General features: G+C 37.6%; 2 protein-coding genes across 3 annotated transcripts in view; one reads left to right on the top strand and one right to left on the bottom strand.

Annotated features, from left to right (window-relative positions):
* meig1 (meiosis/spermiogenesis associated 1) overlaps positions 1–467 on the bottom strand; it is a 26,988-nt gene extending 26,521 nt beyond the window's left edge. Inside the window, exon 1 of the mRNA XM_062981806.1 lies at positions 416–467. Within this exon, the coding sequence (XP_062837876.1) occupies positions 416–452 (37 nt within the window). The 5' untranslated portion in view covers positions 453–467. The remainder of the gene's footprint in view (positions 1–415) is intronic.
* Positions 1–13,328, top strand: part of dclre1c (DNA cross-link repair 1C) — a 23,093-nt gene extending 9,765 nt beyond the window's left edge. For both annotated transcript variants that reach the window (XM_003227990.4, XM_008121459.3), the window contains 8 exons: positions 1,055–1,127; positions 2,164–2,304; positions 2,643–2,744; positions 4,821–4,957; positions 5,772–5,826; positions 7,285–7,373; positions 8,679–8,779; positions 9,730–13,328. In XM_003227990.4, coding sequence (XP_003228038.1) covers positions 1,055–1,127; positions 2,164–2,304; positions 2,643–2,744; positions 4,821–4,957; positions 5,772–5,826; positions 7,285–7,373; positions 8,679–8,779; positions 9,730–10,346 — 1,315 coding nt within the window. In that variant the 3' untranslated portion in view covers positions 10,347–13,328. The remainder of the gene's footprint in view (positions 1–1,054; positions 1,128–2,163; positions 2,305–2,642; positions 2,745–4,820; positions 4,958–5,771; positions 5,827–7,284; positions 7,374–8,678; positions 8,780–9,729) is intronic.

Below are 13,328 nucleotides of genomic sequence, written 5' to 3'. Positions count from 1 at the left end.
CAGAATTTCACACCTAAACACTTTGATGTGAACTGGCTTGCAGGTGAAATAACTATAAAATTATATGGCAGTGTGGGCTTAGATAATCCAGTTCGAAGCAGATGTTGTGGATTATCTGCCTTGATATTCTGGGTTATATGGCTGTGTGGAAGGGCCCTAATTGATCGGTAAATTTCTCCTTGAAAGTAACTCGAAGGTGAAGGTAGGCAAGCAGTATGTACAGTGGATTGTTATTTATTATTATTATGTTTATTTATACCCCACTTTTTCTCTCCATAAGGAGATTCAAATCTTGGAGTGGACAAATTAGATCCGAGGATAAATCAGTCATATTCTTTCTTTGGGTATTGTAACAGCCATTTCATATGTACAATTCCACAATAAGTGACAATATGATTGAGATGATATTACTCACTTGGTGATTCCCTTGCACAGCAGATGAAATCTCTCATGAAATCTCTTTCCTCATATGCTGTAATCGTGTGAATATAATCATTGTGCTACTCCTCATGTACAAATAAGAGGGGCTCTTATTCTGGACATGCTTGAATATACTACAGTTCTGTCTCTTGTATAGGGTAGGATACGACCTTCAGAAAAGGCAATTCTTCTGATAACCCTGTACTGTAGAAAAACAAAGCCAAAGAATAAACCTATTCCTATATGTTTGACACGTGAGCTTATGTCTGCTTTGTAACAGCTTTTCTTTGGTACCCAGCTGTGCCCTGCAGGCTGGGAGGATGCATCATGCCCATAGACAATGTCACATGCCTTCACTGCTGGCCACGATTTGGACATAGACACTTGTGAAAAGCCATTTGTAGATGTCTGATATCAGCTTGTTACTGTATGAAAATGTGTCCACAGTGTACAGTGAATGCCTCAGGTTTACTAGGCATGAGGACAGTTTTTCTCCTGGATGTATAATTTTGTGAAAGCTGTTGAATCATTAAGAGTCATAAAGATCTCTTCTAAATGGCTAACACACATTTGATACTGTGAACAGTATGAGTTTTATACCAAACACTCTTATTTTTTTTATTTTTTTCCCCAGAGTGAAAGATATCCAGAGCCTGTATTTAGATACCACTTTCTGTGATCCCAGATTCTATCAGATACCAAGCAGGGTAAGTAAAACCAAAGGAGTGAAATCAGCCACAAGGTCCTGCTTGGATCTTTTCCCAACCTTACTTAGAGTTTCATGGAAAGATCAGTGTTTTCCACTACCAAATAACACTATGTAACATGATTTTTGTTCCTGGGTTATATATGTCATTTCCTAATTTGTTCTATGAGAAAAAGATGGGAAAAGTTTATTAAACTGCAAAAACTTTGTTTCTGCAGACCATCCTGCAGCACATTTTGCTAGTTTTTCAATGAATATCTCATAAGAGTCTCAACAAATACAACCTAGTTTGTGGCAACCACAAAAACAAAGTTTCTAGACTATAACAACTTGTAAGTACCGCATAATTGAACAGGAAATAACATTTTCAAGCCAGGAACAGACATTTTCCCTAATTTTGATACATAGTGTAATCTATCAGAATAATCTCTTCTGTCTTGACTCCAATAGAATTTACAGTGGACCACCCTGGCTCTATGTTGGGCTTGTATGTATCATGGATTATTGAGTTTCCACAAGTATATACAATGACTTTTCCTCAATGTGTCAGAGTAGTTGTATTTTACTTGCTTTTACATGGATAACCTACCTTTACTTTCATTGTACTCAATTGGCAGTCCTTTTGAACAGCCAAAGTTTAAAAGACCCATCTGTTTTGAAAGTTGCCCAAAGCACAAGCATTACGTATGTAACAAGAAACTCTGTTCAGTCCTGAGCATCTCTGGTATCAACATTTTAAAAAATCCCAATATGAAACCTGCTATTGTTAGCTCATTACCATCAGGACAGGTTTGTGTGATTCTTTGAACAAGCAGAACTGTCCTCTCATGGTGTCGCCAAAGACAAAATGAACACGGGGGCAGGGGGGGAGGGGAGCATTGGATCTTGAACTATGGAAATTATTTTTAACATTGTCTCCAAAATTCATAGACACAGTTGCTTAGCTAGGATAAACTGAATGAAATATGACACCATGCAGCCCTGATGTCACCAGTCTTTAAGTTAAAATCAATAATTTGCCTTCTTTCCATTTATAGGAAGAATGTATGCAAGGTATACTGGAATTAGTACGGAATTGGATCACTCTAAGTCGCTATCATGTGGTGTGGCTGAACTGCAAAGCTGCTTATGGATATGAATATTTATTCACAAATCTCAGTGAAGAGCTTGGAGTCAAGGTAGGACTGCTGTTTAGCACAACTTCTTTCAGAATGGAAAGAAAGCTGTCTGCAGTTAAACTATCCGACAAGGAAAACACCAATTCATTTGATTCAGAATTATTACTTTCAAGAAAGATTAGGGAATCTCATTTTTGACATAAGTCCAGCATCACTCAGACTAACTATAAGTTAAGAGACATAATTCAAATGAGAGACACCACAGACAGAGCCAGTAGGGGGGAGAGGATTTCTGTGGAGGGAACAAGTGAAGGAATATATTCCTCTGGAATAATTAGTTATTGGTTTTTTTTTCAAATTCTGAAATGTTATTAATGTCTGTGAACTTAATTTCCTAGGTGCATGTGAACAAATTGGACATGTTTAAAAACATGCCAGAGATCCTTTACCATATCACCTCAGATCGGCACACTCAGATTCATGCATGTCGGCATCCAAGGGTGTGTATCTATTAGCCATTCTGTTTTCTGATGTTCCTATTATAGAGTTTCTGGGCTACAGGTATGTTCAGAAAGAATATATCTCCTGGGAAAGAGGAAAAAGTTCAACTGAAGTAGCAACTGGAGCCAGGAAGGAAAACAAGTAGTAGCTTCATTGCCTTATCTTTATTTATGTGTTTATTTATACTTACTGGTTGCTCTTCAAAAACACTTATATTTAAAATCAATACAATGGAGACGGAAAAAATCAAACCAGAGAAAGCAGTCTATCTTAAAAATGTCTCCCAGGCAAGAAATTGCTACTGGAGTTTTATCTGCTGAAAATGTCTTTCAAAAGAAGTAGAGTTTGATTGGAGGGAGCTCTAGGGAAGGATGTTTCATCAAATGAACACTTCTTTTCTTTTTTTAAAAAATGTTAGCTGGTTTCTTTAAAGAAGAACAATAAAAGAAATGTCATTGAGGAACATGTATGTGATTAAGACCCAACCGTTCAAGAATGGCTGTAGATACTACTGATTACACTATGTAACACGATTTTTGTTCCTGGGTTATAAATGTCATTTCCTAATTGGTTCTATCATAAAACCATGGAAAAAGTGCATTAAACTGCAAAAACCTTTTTTTTTGGCAGGACATTATATAACACATTTTGCTATAGGTTTTCAGTGAATATCTCATGTAATCTCAACCAATCCCAACCTAGTTTGTGGCAACTACAAAAATAAAGTTTCTGAAGTAGAACAGCTACTTTCAAAGGATCACACAATTAAACAGGAAATAACACTTTCAAACCAGGAATAGAAAATTCTTCAGATTTTGATACATATTGTTACCTAACAGAGCAAAGGAACAGTTGGAATATTTCTCTCAGTTTCAAATATGAACAGGATAGGTGTTTTCTACCCAAAGTAATCCTGTTATTATTATTATTATTAATAATAATAATAATAATAATAATAATAATTAAAAAAAATATTCTTATATCCCGCCTCATCTCCCCGAGGGGACTCGGGGCGGCTTTATTAGTCTAAAAGTGTTCGAAAAATAAAACTAAATAAATAATGAGTGGGTAAACATGGCTGATCCATTATGCATGTATTTATTTTATAAGGTTGGCATTCTAAACAACAGATGCAGGTGTACCAGAGTTTCCTTCACCTTTCTTTTGCAGCTGCTACACCAACTGAAAAGGGGATCTGGATAGGTTCTCCAGGACAGGATTTGGTGCTGCATACAGGAGGGGGACTTTTACCACTCCCTCTAGTACACTTAGAAGGGGAAGCATGTTGGCCTAAAGTTGTTTTCCGCCTTATTGCGAGGACCTCTTGGTAATTAAGCCTTAAAACAATTGACGATCCCAACTAGAGTAGGTGCATCAAATTAGTGGGACATATAAAAGTTGATTCAGTGGGCGAGTTCTATTGACAGTTGAGTGCAGGTCTCATTGAAAAGTGCAAAACATACTAGAATATAGTGAGGCTCTAAGGAAGTGAAAAAGATTTCATAGAGGGTGCAAGATATGTTTTGACAGTGGTGTTAATCATTTTTTTCAAAACATTGAGGGTTCTCAGACTCTGCTTATTATTATGACCTTTTATTGTGTGGCCCGAGCTTAGTGCTAGTATTTTCATATTGCACTAAGGGAATGGGGATAGGTACACTGTTGAAAGTGTTTGCATTGTTCTAAGCAGCATAGGTAAATCACCTTTAAATTAATTAACAGTTTTTAACTCATATCTTGCAACTACATGTCAGAAGGAAACTCTATTTTAACTATAGCACATCTTTGCATCTGGTTTCTTCATAACCAAAACAAAAAACCTTTAATCCCCTGAGTCAACAATAGCATCTAGATGAGGTAGAGAAACTAAGATATACACGTATGTATATGTGTGTGTGTGTGTGTGTATATATATATTCTGGTACTAATGGCTAAAATAGCTGGAGGGTAGATTGATTTCCAGCAAGGAAAATGAGTAAGATAGAAGAACTTGCCAAAATACCCTAGATAATAAAAAGAGGCTTTCGTGTGTGTGATCTGCCTATGTGCTTCAGTTGATGCTGTCTGTCCAACAGGATGATGAAATCATGCGAAGTAACAGATTGCCCTGTGGCATGACTTCCCAGAATGGTAAACAGTTGCATATCATTAGTGTCAAGCCATCCACAATGTGGTTTGGGGAAAGAATGAGGAAAACCAATGTAATAGTGAGGTAAGTTGAGCATATTTTTAGTGTCGATACAGTTTTACCTTTGAACAGTTCCCTAGCTTGTCTAGTCACTTGGAAAATGAGATTTTTCAAACTTTTAAGAACAAATAGATCTCTTGAACAAAAATGGTAGTACAGGAGGTGGTACTTTGATTTTATGATTGAGCATTAGTGATTAGGATTTAATAGTCTCTAGATGAAGAGTAGAAAATGTGTGGCCATCCAGATGTTGTTGTTGAACTCCAGTTCCTGGCATTTCTTTGGCAAACTTAAACTGCTAGCAGATGCAGTTCAACAACATTATTCTGACCTCTGTTCTGGATGTTCTGTGGAACACTGAAAGCACAATAACTGTATTGGTGAATTAAAACAAAAGTCAATTTAATGTTATCTTCTTTCTAGAGCACAAGTCAGCTAACTGTGAAAGATGATAATAGTTACATGAAAGCTAGTGGTTTCTCATATAGATTGGTCCCTTGCTTCTGGTTAATTAGAAGTATGGGTCTTCTGATCATGAAAAGGGCTAAAATCAGAGTTTGTAAAAGTGTCTGTGATAGGTTTGGAGGTTCTGGGATTTACAGTACAAAAAAGTGACTCTCAAATTTTGTCTGAAATCCATTGAGATCTGTCCTCCATACAGTCAACTTGTAACTATATGAATCCTAGAGCTCCTCTAGTGTTCATGTGGAAGATTCATATTCAACAAAATACTCTTTAAAGTAGCTTCTTTTGTATCATCCATTGCTTCTTTTCTTACCTTGATGTTGTGATGAATAGTAAGATGAACATTTGTTTATTCTTTGTGGTTTCTCTTTAGGACTGGAGAAAGTTCGTATAGAGCTTGCTTTTCATTTCACTCTTCTTTTAGTGAGGTATGTATATTTCAGTTTATTTTTTAATATAAAAATGGTTTGTGCAGATATATGGGTACTTATTTAGATTTATTTCCTGTCTAAGCTGACTTCAGGCTAAGAAAGATACAACAGAGATAATAATAAACACTTCAAATACAATTCAGTCTGTTCTACCGCATTTTCACATATTACTTTGGCACTTTTGAGAATAGCTCTATAAAGTAAGTTTATTGTAATAACCTTATTGCTGATTAAAAACATTCTGAGAGGATGTGGCATGCCTAGCCATTTTATTCCTGGCAGATACAATAGAGATGATGATGATGATGATGATAATAATAATAATAATCTTTATTTATACCCCTCCACCATCTCCCCAACGGGGACTCAGGGCGGCTTACATGGGGCCATGCCCAGAACAATACAATATAACAAAATATAATAGAACAACAAATCATAGCACATTAAACAACACAATAAAAGAAAATATACACTACATTAAACAAGATCAAAAGAACAATAAAACCAAGGGCGGTTGGCACTTCAAATACAATTCAATGTGTTCTACTGCATTTTCACATATTACCTTGGCACTGTATGTGTGTGTTATCATATGTCCCTTATAATATAACAACAGTTTGTGCAGGTATATGGGTACTTATTTAGATTATTACCTGTCTAGTCTCAGGGACTTTGGACGAAGAAAATATAATAAAGATGATAATAAGCACTTCATATACAATTGCATTTTGCATTGCATTTTCACATATTAGTTTGGCACGTTTGAGAACAAGTCTATAAAATTACAGTTACCTTATTGCTGATTAAAAACATTATGGGAGAACATGGCATGCTCAGTCAAGCCAGCCATTTTATTCTTGGCAGATATAACTCTCTTGGTTCACTATTAATGCTCTTTTGTGTGACCTTTTAATTTCAAAGCTCGAAATGAGCAAATGGCACAATATTTACAGATTTCAGGTGTTCTCAAAATATCTTGTTGTATTTTCTGCTGCTTGCTATAGAAGTTATAATAGTCTGGAATATACAAGAGTTCTTAGTCTGTAGCAAAATGTGCTGATCCTAAAAATGTCATTTTCATGTTTTGTATTAATCTGAGTTGGTCTGCATGTAGTAAACATGTTGTAATTTAATCTCACTGGTGTGGAAATAAAGGCCTTGTAAAAAAGTGTGATGTGAAATATGTGTAAATACAGAGGCCTGCCTTCTTGCATTCCTCTGTAGGAGTGCATCCATTAGTGCAACTAGAATGATTCAATGGATAATGTTAAAACTCCTTTATCATTCTGGTTTCCATCTTAGTGTTCCTCTTTCTTTTTTTAAAAAAATACCTTTTAGTTTCAAAGCTTTAAAAACAAGAAATGCTCTTTCTCTCTCAAGGATGTTGAAAAGTTCTGTAAGATTTTAAATTCCAAAAGTTAATAACACCTTTTCCTCCACCACTACTGCTTCTAGATCCAGGATTTTGTGAGCTATATCTGCCCTGTCAATATATATCCCAATGTAATTCCAACAGGTGCAACAGAGAAGAGTGTTATAGAAATGTAAGTGCCTTTTTGTTGCGTTGCTTTGGTCCTCCATTAATGATAACTACCTGAAAATCAAGCTGCCCTTAAAGTTACTATAGCCAGCCAAAATATCTTGAATCTCCTTGGAGAGATAGGGAGGAATACAAATAAGGTTTTATTGTTATTATATTATATTTAATCCCCACAGTCATTGGAAGGGTGTATCTTAGAGAAAACCTAACTTGTAGTATGTATTCAGTGGCATTTTGGATACCTGTCTAATAGATGGTTCCCACTGGCCTCATTTGCAGCAGAAACACAGAAAGGCTGATAGCTTTTTTTTTCTATGACAAAAGAATGTTGACCTTTGTGACATCTAGTAATTTAGGCCCCTATAACTGGATTATATGGCAGTGTAGAAAAGGACATACAGTAGAGTCTCACTAATCCAAGCCTCGCTTATCCAAGCCTCTGGATAATCCAAGCCATTTTTGTAGTCAATGTTTTCAATATATCTTGATATTTTGGTGCTAAATTTGTAAATACAGTAATTACAACATAACATTACTGCGTATTGAACTACTTTTTCTGCCAAATTTGTTGTATAGCATGTTGTTTTGGTGCTTAATTTGTAAAATCATAACCTAATTTGATGTTTAATAGGCTTTTCCTTAATCCCTCCTTATTATCCAAGTTATTCGCTTATCCAAGCTTCTGCTAGCCCGTTTAGCTTGGATAAGTGAGACTCTACTGTAGGTTGAAGGCATTATTCTGTGATGTGCATGGATACTTTTAAAAAGGGAAAGTACCGAATGACAGTGTTTACTTTATACTTTGGTTGGTCTTGAGTATGTCTGCTTTGTATCCTAAATCATATCAAACAGGTCTGGTTATTTCTGCATTACCATTTTTAAAATATGTCTCAAAATAATGGCCTTTGACAGTGGGATGAGAAGAGAGCCTTCTCATTGGCTGTCCCTAGGCTTTGGGATTTCCACCCAAATGGGAGTCCAATCTGAACCCTTTCTGTTGCCTTTTTGCCAGCAAGCAAAGGCCTTCTTTGTTTAAACAGACCTTCAGCTTTGGTTGACCATGGGGTAGAGATGTGTAACTGAGTATGTTTTTTCAATGTGCATTGTGTATTTTAATTGTTTCAAATTTTAGTGCTTTAAAAATAGTGTTTGTAATTGAATGTACTATTTAATGGTTTAAAACATTTTAAACATCTAATCTCCTGCTTTGAATCTTATTTCGGGAAAGGGGGGCAGATTATAGGGCAAAGAAAGCAAGCAAGTTCTGGACTAAAAAGTCCAAAGTGTCCAATTTGCTTTTTTTTTCCAGCTTAAAACCATTGTGCCGAATGTATAGTGAAAAGAACAAGCCAATGTATAAACCACTTGGAGCACTGAAGAGAGCCAGAATGTCGGATCTCACAGATTCAGGTAAAAGAGATGCTCTTTTCAGATAACAGTGGCAAAGGAGGCCAAAATTGTAGCTTCAACCAGAGAATCATACATTATCACATCTGTGTAGATTGCTATGTCTTTTAAGATTCTATTTTAATCTCAACTTCACTCTGAGGTGTCATGTATAGTTTGTCTCCATCATAAACCTTTGTGAGGAAGGTTTGTCTGGGAGAAAATGGCTGGCGCTTGGTCCCCCAATTGGCTTGAATGTTTATTTTTATTTTTTATTTATTTTGAGGTGTTTGTATTTATGATGCATACGTTTGTACTGAATGCCACATGTTATCATGCTTTTGACCATATTATATTGGTGGTGATGGGGGTATACCGGTTGCTGAGAGTGAATAACAACCAGAAGCTGCCAGGCTGTTGTTGTAAGAAGGAATGTTTTGATTAAATGGGGCAAAAAAGTTGTGATTTTGTTGATTGACAAATAGTTGAAAGCTTCCATAAATATTGCACTGCTTTACCTATAAATGTATTGCATAACTGTTCATCCTTCAGGCTTAACAATAGCCTTGTGCTGGAATCACCTTTTTTTTTCTTAAATAAATTTTCTTAACTTTCAAGAGCTTTGTTTTCTGAACTAGAATTTGCCTCTGCATGACACTTTCTCCCCTTATATTCAGACATAGTATAACCTAACTCCCTCATATGTTGATCTAGGCATTCAAGAGGCTATATCATTTCAAGGGAAGACTCCCTCTATAGAGACAATTATTACAGTTAGCTAAGGGGTTTCTGGCAAACTATTTCTAACTGCTTTGGCCATCTGGGCATTTATTTGCAGACAGCATGAAATTTCATATATTCCATGTTTGAATTGATTCAGTCCGAGATAATAGACATGGTTCTGAGGCATAGACAGACTTGAGTGTTTTCATGACTTGACATCTTCTCTAAAACATGATTTCTTGTCTTGGCAGGTTGTGATGGTGATGATCTCTTTGATACAGAATTAATTTCTATCAGATACAAGCTTCCTAAACTGCTGCCAGATGGTATAATCACACCATCTGAAAAAAAATCTCTACTGCGAAACTATGAAGACAGTTATAAGATGTCTTCCCTGCCTAATTCTGTGAAAGTAAATTTTGTGGAGTGTGAAGAATCCAATGATGAAGATGATGAAGATGAGGAGGACTCTGAGAAAGAGATGTTTTGGATGCCCAAAGGAGGCGGCACTGCTTTGTTACCAAATCAAGGTGGAGTGGCCCATTCCGATCCTAATTCAAAGCTAAATGAAGGTGTACAGCTGGGTAATTTGGAAATGCCCAAATGGGAGACCTTTTTTCGGCATAACAAGGAAGATACAGATACTTCCGAACATGAGGACAGTGTTCTGTCCCCTACAGATCCAACTGAGCCACGCTCACCCAGCTTGTTTAGTGACAGTGACTCGACTCATATCTCCTCCCAAAACTCTTCTCAGTCAACGCACATATCTGAACAAGGGAGTCAAGGGTGGGACAGCCAGGGAGAGACCCTACTAATCTGTTCAGAGGAAAGAAGAAATCTTGAGCCCAGCTCTTTCAAAAGGTGACCAGGCAAGGTAATGTTTTATACACACTTTCTAGAGAAAACAATGCAGCCATGTAATGCTGCTCACTTTTGAGATGTTGTGGAAAGGAAAGTCAGAATCCATTAAATGAGTGTACAGCAGGCCTGTACTTTGTGGCGGTTAGGGGCACAGATCCCCTTTGAAAGAAGAAAAAATATATCATGCTGAAAGACTTTAAGAGATTCCTAGAGATGTATTTTCTAGGAATCTCTGTCCTCTAGCAGAACTGTGGCCATTGGTCAGGAGATATTCATCATAGAATTGTACCGGGTGATCTAAATCATACTTGGGACCATATTAATCAAATCCACAAATATGGAAGACTGATTGTACCCACTCTGAAAAAGACGTGAGCAAACAGGGAGAGAAGTCATGGTCATCTAATCGGGTTTACTTTCATGAGAAGATCCCTAAAGTTAATCAGGTCTACTTTCACGAGAAGATCCCTAAACCAGACCATTTAGGCATTATGTAGAAAAAACTAGCTATAGCTAAAAGTTACATTGATTGCAGGGAGGGGAAAGCCATCAGGTTTTCTTTTTTATCAGAGCAGCCTTCCTGAATCGTGAATCCAGGCCAGTGATCCATGTGCAGCTTCACTTTCTGCCTCTGAAAGCCCTGACTCCTCATTTGTGGCTGTGTCTTCCCACTTGCATTCTTTGATATTTTTAAAATGGCCATCAGCAACAACCTGGAGAGGTTTCCCCAATTTGTGAAAGAATACTGTATACAGAAGTTCAAAAATTAGAAAATGACTATGTGGAATTACTATGCTACATACATTGTTCAGCTGACCAAATGCACCATAATGCCGAAAGGTTTGACAATATATGCTTACTGAAATATTTCAATATGCGTTTAAAGAATTTTTTTTTACCCAGTCAGTATAGTGTTATGTGTATTGGTTAATCTTGCCTCACAATTCAGAAAGCTGCTCTTTTTGTCATCACAACAGCATTCTTTAAGAGTTCACAAAGCTGTTTGTGCAGTTATCTTTTTAAAAAAAAATAATTCCACTTTGATAGAACATATGCAGACAGCAGTACAGTATGAGAAGGAGGCTGGTTGACATGGAAATCGTCATGATTTTTAAAAGTTTGGTAGATTATTTATTGTCCCTTTTGTGTTCTCTATCCCAGGGATTCCCAAATCTTTTCAGGCACGGAGCCCTATTTGAAGCAAAAGTTTCTCGTGGAGCCCCAAGAAATATTTAGTGTTTGGTTCTATCTATGTCCTAGGCTTGTGTAATTCGGCTAGAGGGTGATCCATTTTTGGTATCCACATTTCGTTGGGTACCGAGATCCGTTTTTCGGGAGCCTCCCGAAAATCGGTTAATGGAAAAATCTGTTCTCAGCTAAGCAGCCAGAAGATCCGGCCCATTGGCAGGGATGGGGAACTTATGAGGCTCCCTTTTGCATTCCTGGGCTCCTTTACTTCCTTTCAAGGGAGACTGGGTTTGAGCAACGGTGTTGAGGAAGCACCCTTCCTGAGACCCTTTCCTTTCCTCCTTTCAAGGGAGTCTGGGTTTGAGGAACGCGATTAAGGAAGCATCCTTCCTGAGCTCCTTTTCTTTCTTTTGAGGGAGCCTGTGTTTGAGGAATGGGATTAAGGAAGCACCCTTCCCGGGCTTCTTTCTTCCTTTCACGGGATCCTGGGTTTGAGGAACAGGGTTAAGGAAGCATGCACAGCGTGGTCCCAAATAGAAGGGAAGAAGCCGTGCCCGGCAGCCATGTGGGCCATTTCAAGCAAAAAAAAAAAAAAACATGTCGGCTGAGCCATTACTGTTAAGTCCATCCAAACTAGCTGGATTAGCCAAAGGGAACTGACCAATCCTAATCCATGCACAAGCCCATTACACACGATACATATACTGAAATATGTCTAATAAGGTATGTATCTATACACATAATAAAAGTGAAAATCTGCATGTGTGTATGTGGCACAGGTGTCTGTTCACACAGATAGCCTCCAGCCTCCACAACCAGGCTATAGTTTCTAGTGCTGAGGAGCCACCAAATCACTCCCTCCCAGGAAATTGCAGGTGACAGCGAGTGCATCCCAGTGTCCTTTCTCCATTTGCATGATTTCACCCATTGCATCTCCCTTAACACTTTCCTACCCTTTCCTATAGCACACAGCAAACAGGAATTAATCATCAACTGAACATACTAGAGAGAGGTTTGGGGAGGATTCACCGTGATTTCTAGGAGGTGTAGGGATTGGGATGTACAGTTCATCTGCAATATAAGAGCCCTCTGAACCCCACCAATGATGGACCTGGAACTAACTTGCCACACAGACCCAACGTGGCCAAATTTGCGTACTGGCAGGGTTTGGGCGTGATTGACCTTGACATCTAGGAGTTATAGTTCACCCATATTCAGAGAACACTGAACCCACCTGATGGTGGATCTGGACCAAACTTGTCTCACAAATTCAACATGACTGTAGTGAAATGTTTAATTGTATGAGAGATTTTAAAACGTATTGTTAGAATTAGAACATGGCTTACCTTGCAGGGTTGGTGTGAGAGCTGCCATTTTGTAATCCTTGGGATGTAACAACAGGGGAGGAGTTAATTTACATAGCAGCGACCCGATTGGTCATATGTAAATGAGCGTGTGCCAATGTTTAAAAGTGCAGTTGGCAGTTGGGAGAGCAGCTGAACATTCTAAAGCAGTTAGAATAGGGAAAGTTAGCTGTTAGGACAGAATGGTCAGATTACCAGTAAAGATAGGTTAAGGAATGTGTTAATCGAAGATATTTGCTGGAATAGCTAATATAATAAGTTGAGAATAGTCATTCTGCCCCTGCAAAGTAAAAAGTGTTTCTTGTTGTGTTTGCAAGACTGTGTGTGAGAGAGTAATACTGTAACATTGTATTTCAACTAAGAAAGCAAGGCTCCTATGTAACCAACACACTTCTGTGCCAGACAACAATAAAATAAACTTTGTTACTGTTTCA

The sequence above is a fragment of the Anolis carolinensis genome, chromosome 5 (assembly GCF_035594765.1).
Source record: "Anolis carolinensis isolate JA03-04 chromosome 5, rAnoCar3.1.pri, whole genome shotgun sequence".
In the NCBI taxonomy this organism is placed as follows: Eukaryota; Metazoa; Chordata; class Lepidosauria; order Squamata; family Dactyloidae; genus Anolis; species Anolis carolinensis.
The sequence above is the reverse complement of the archived record's forward strand: the minus strand, read 5'-3'. Positions and strand labels throughout refer to the sequence as shown.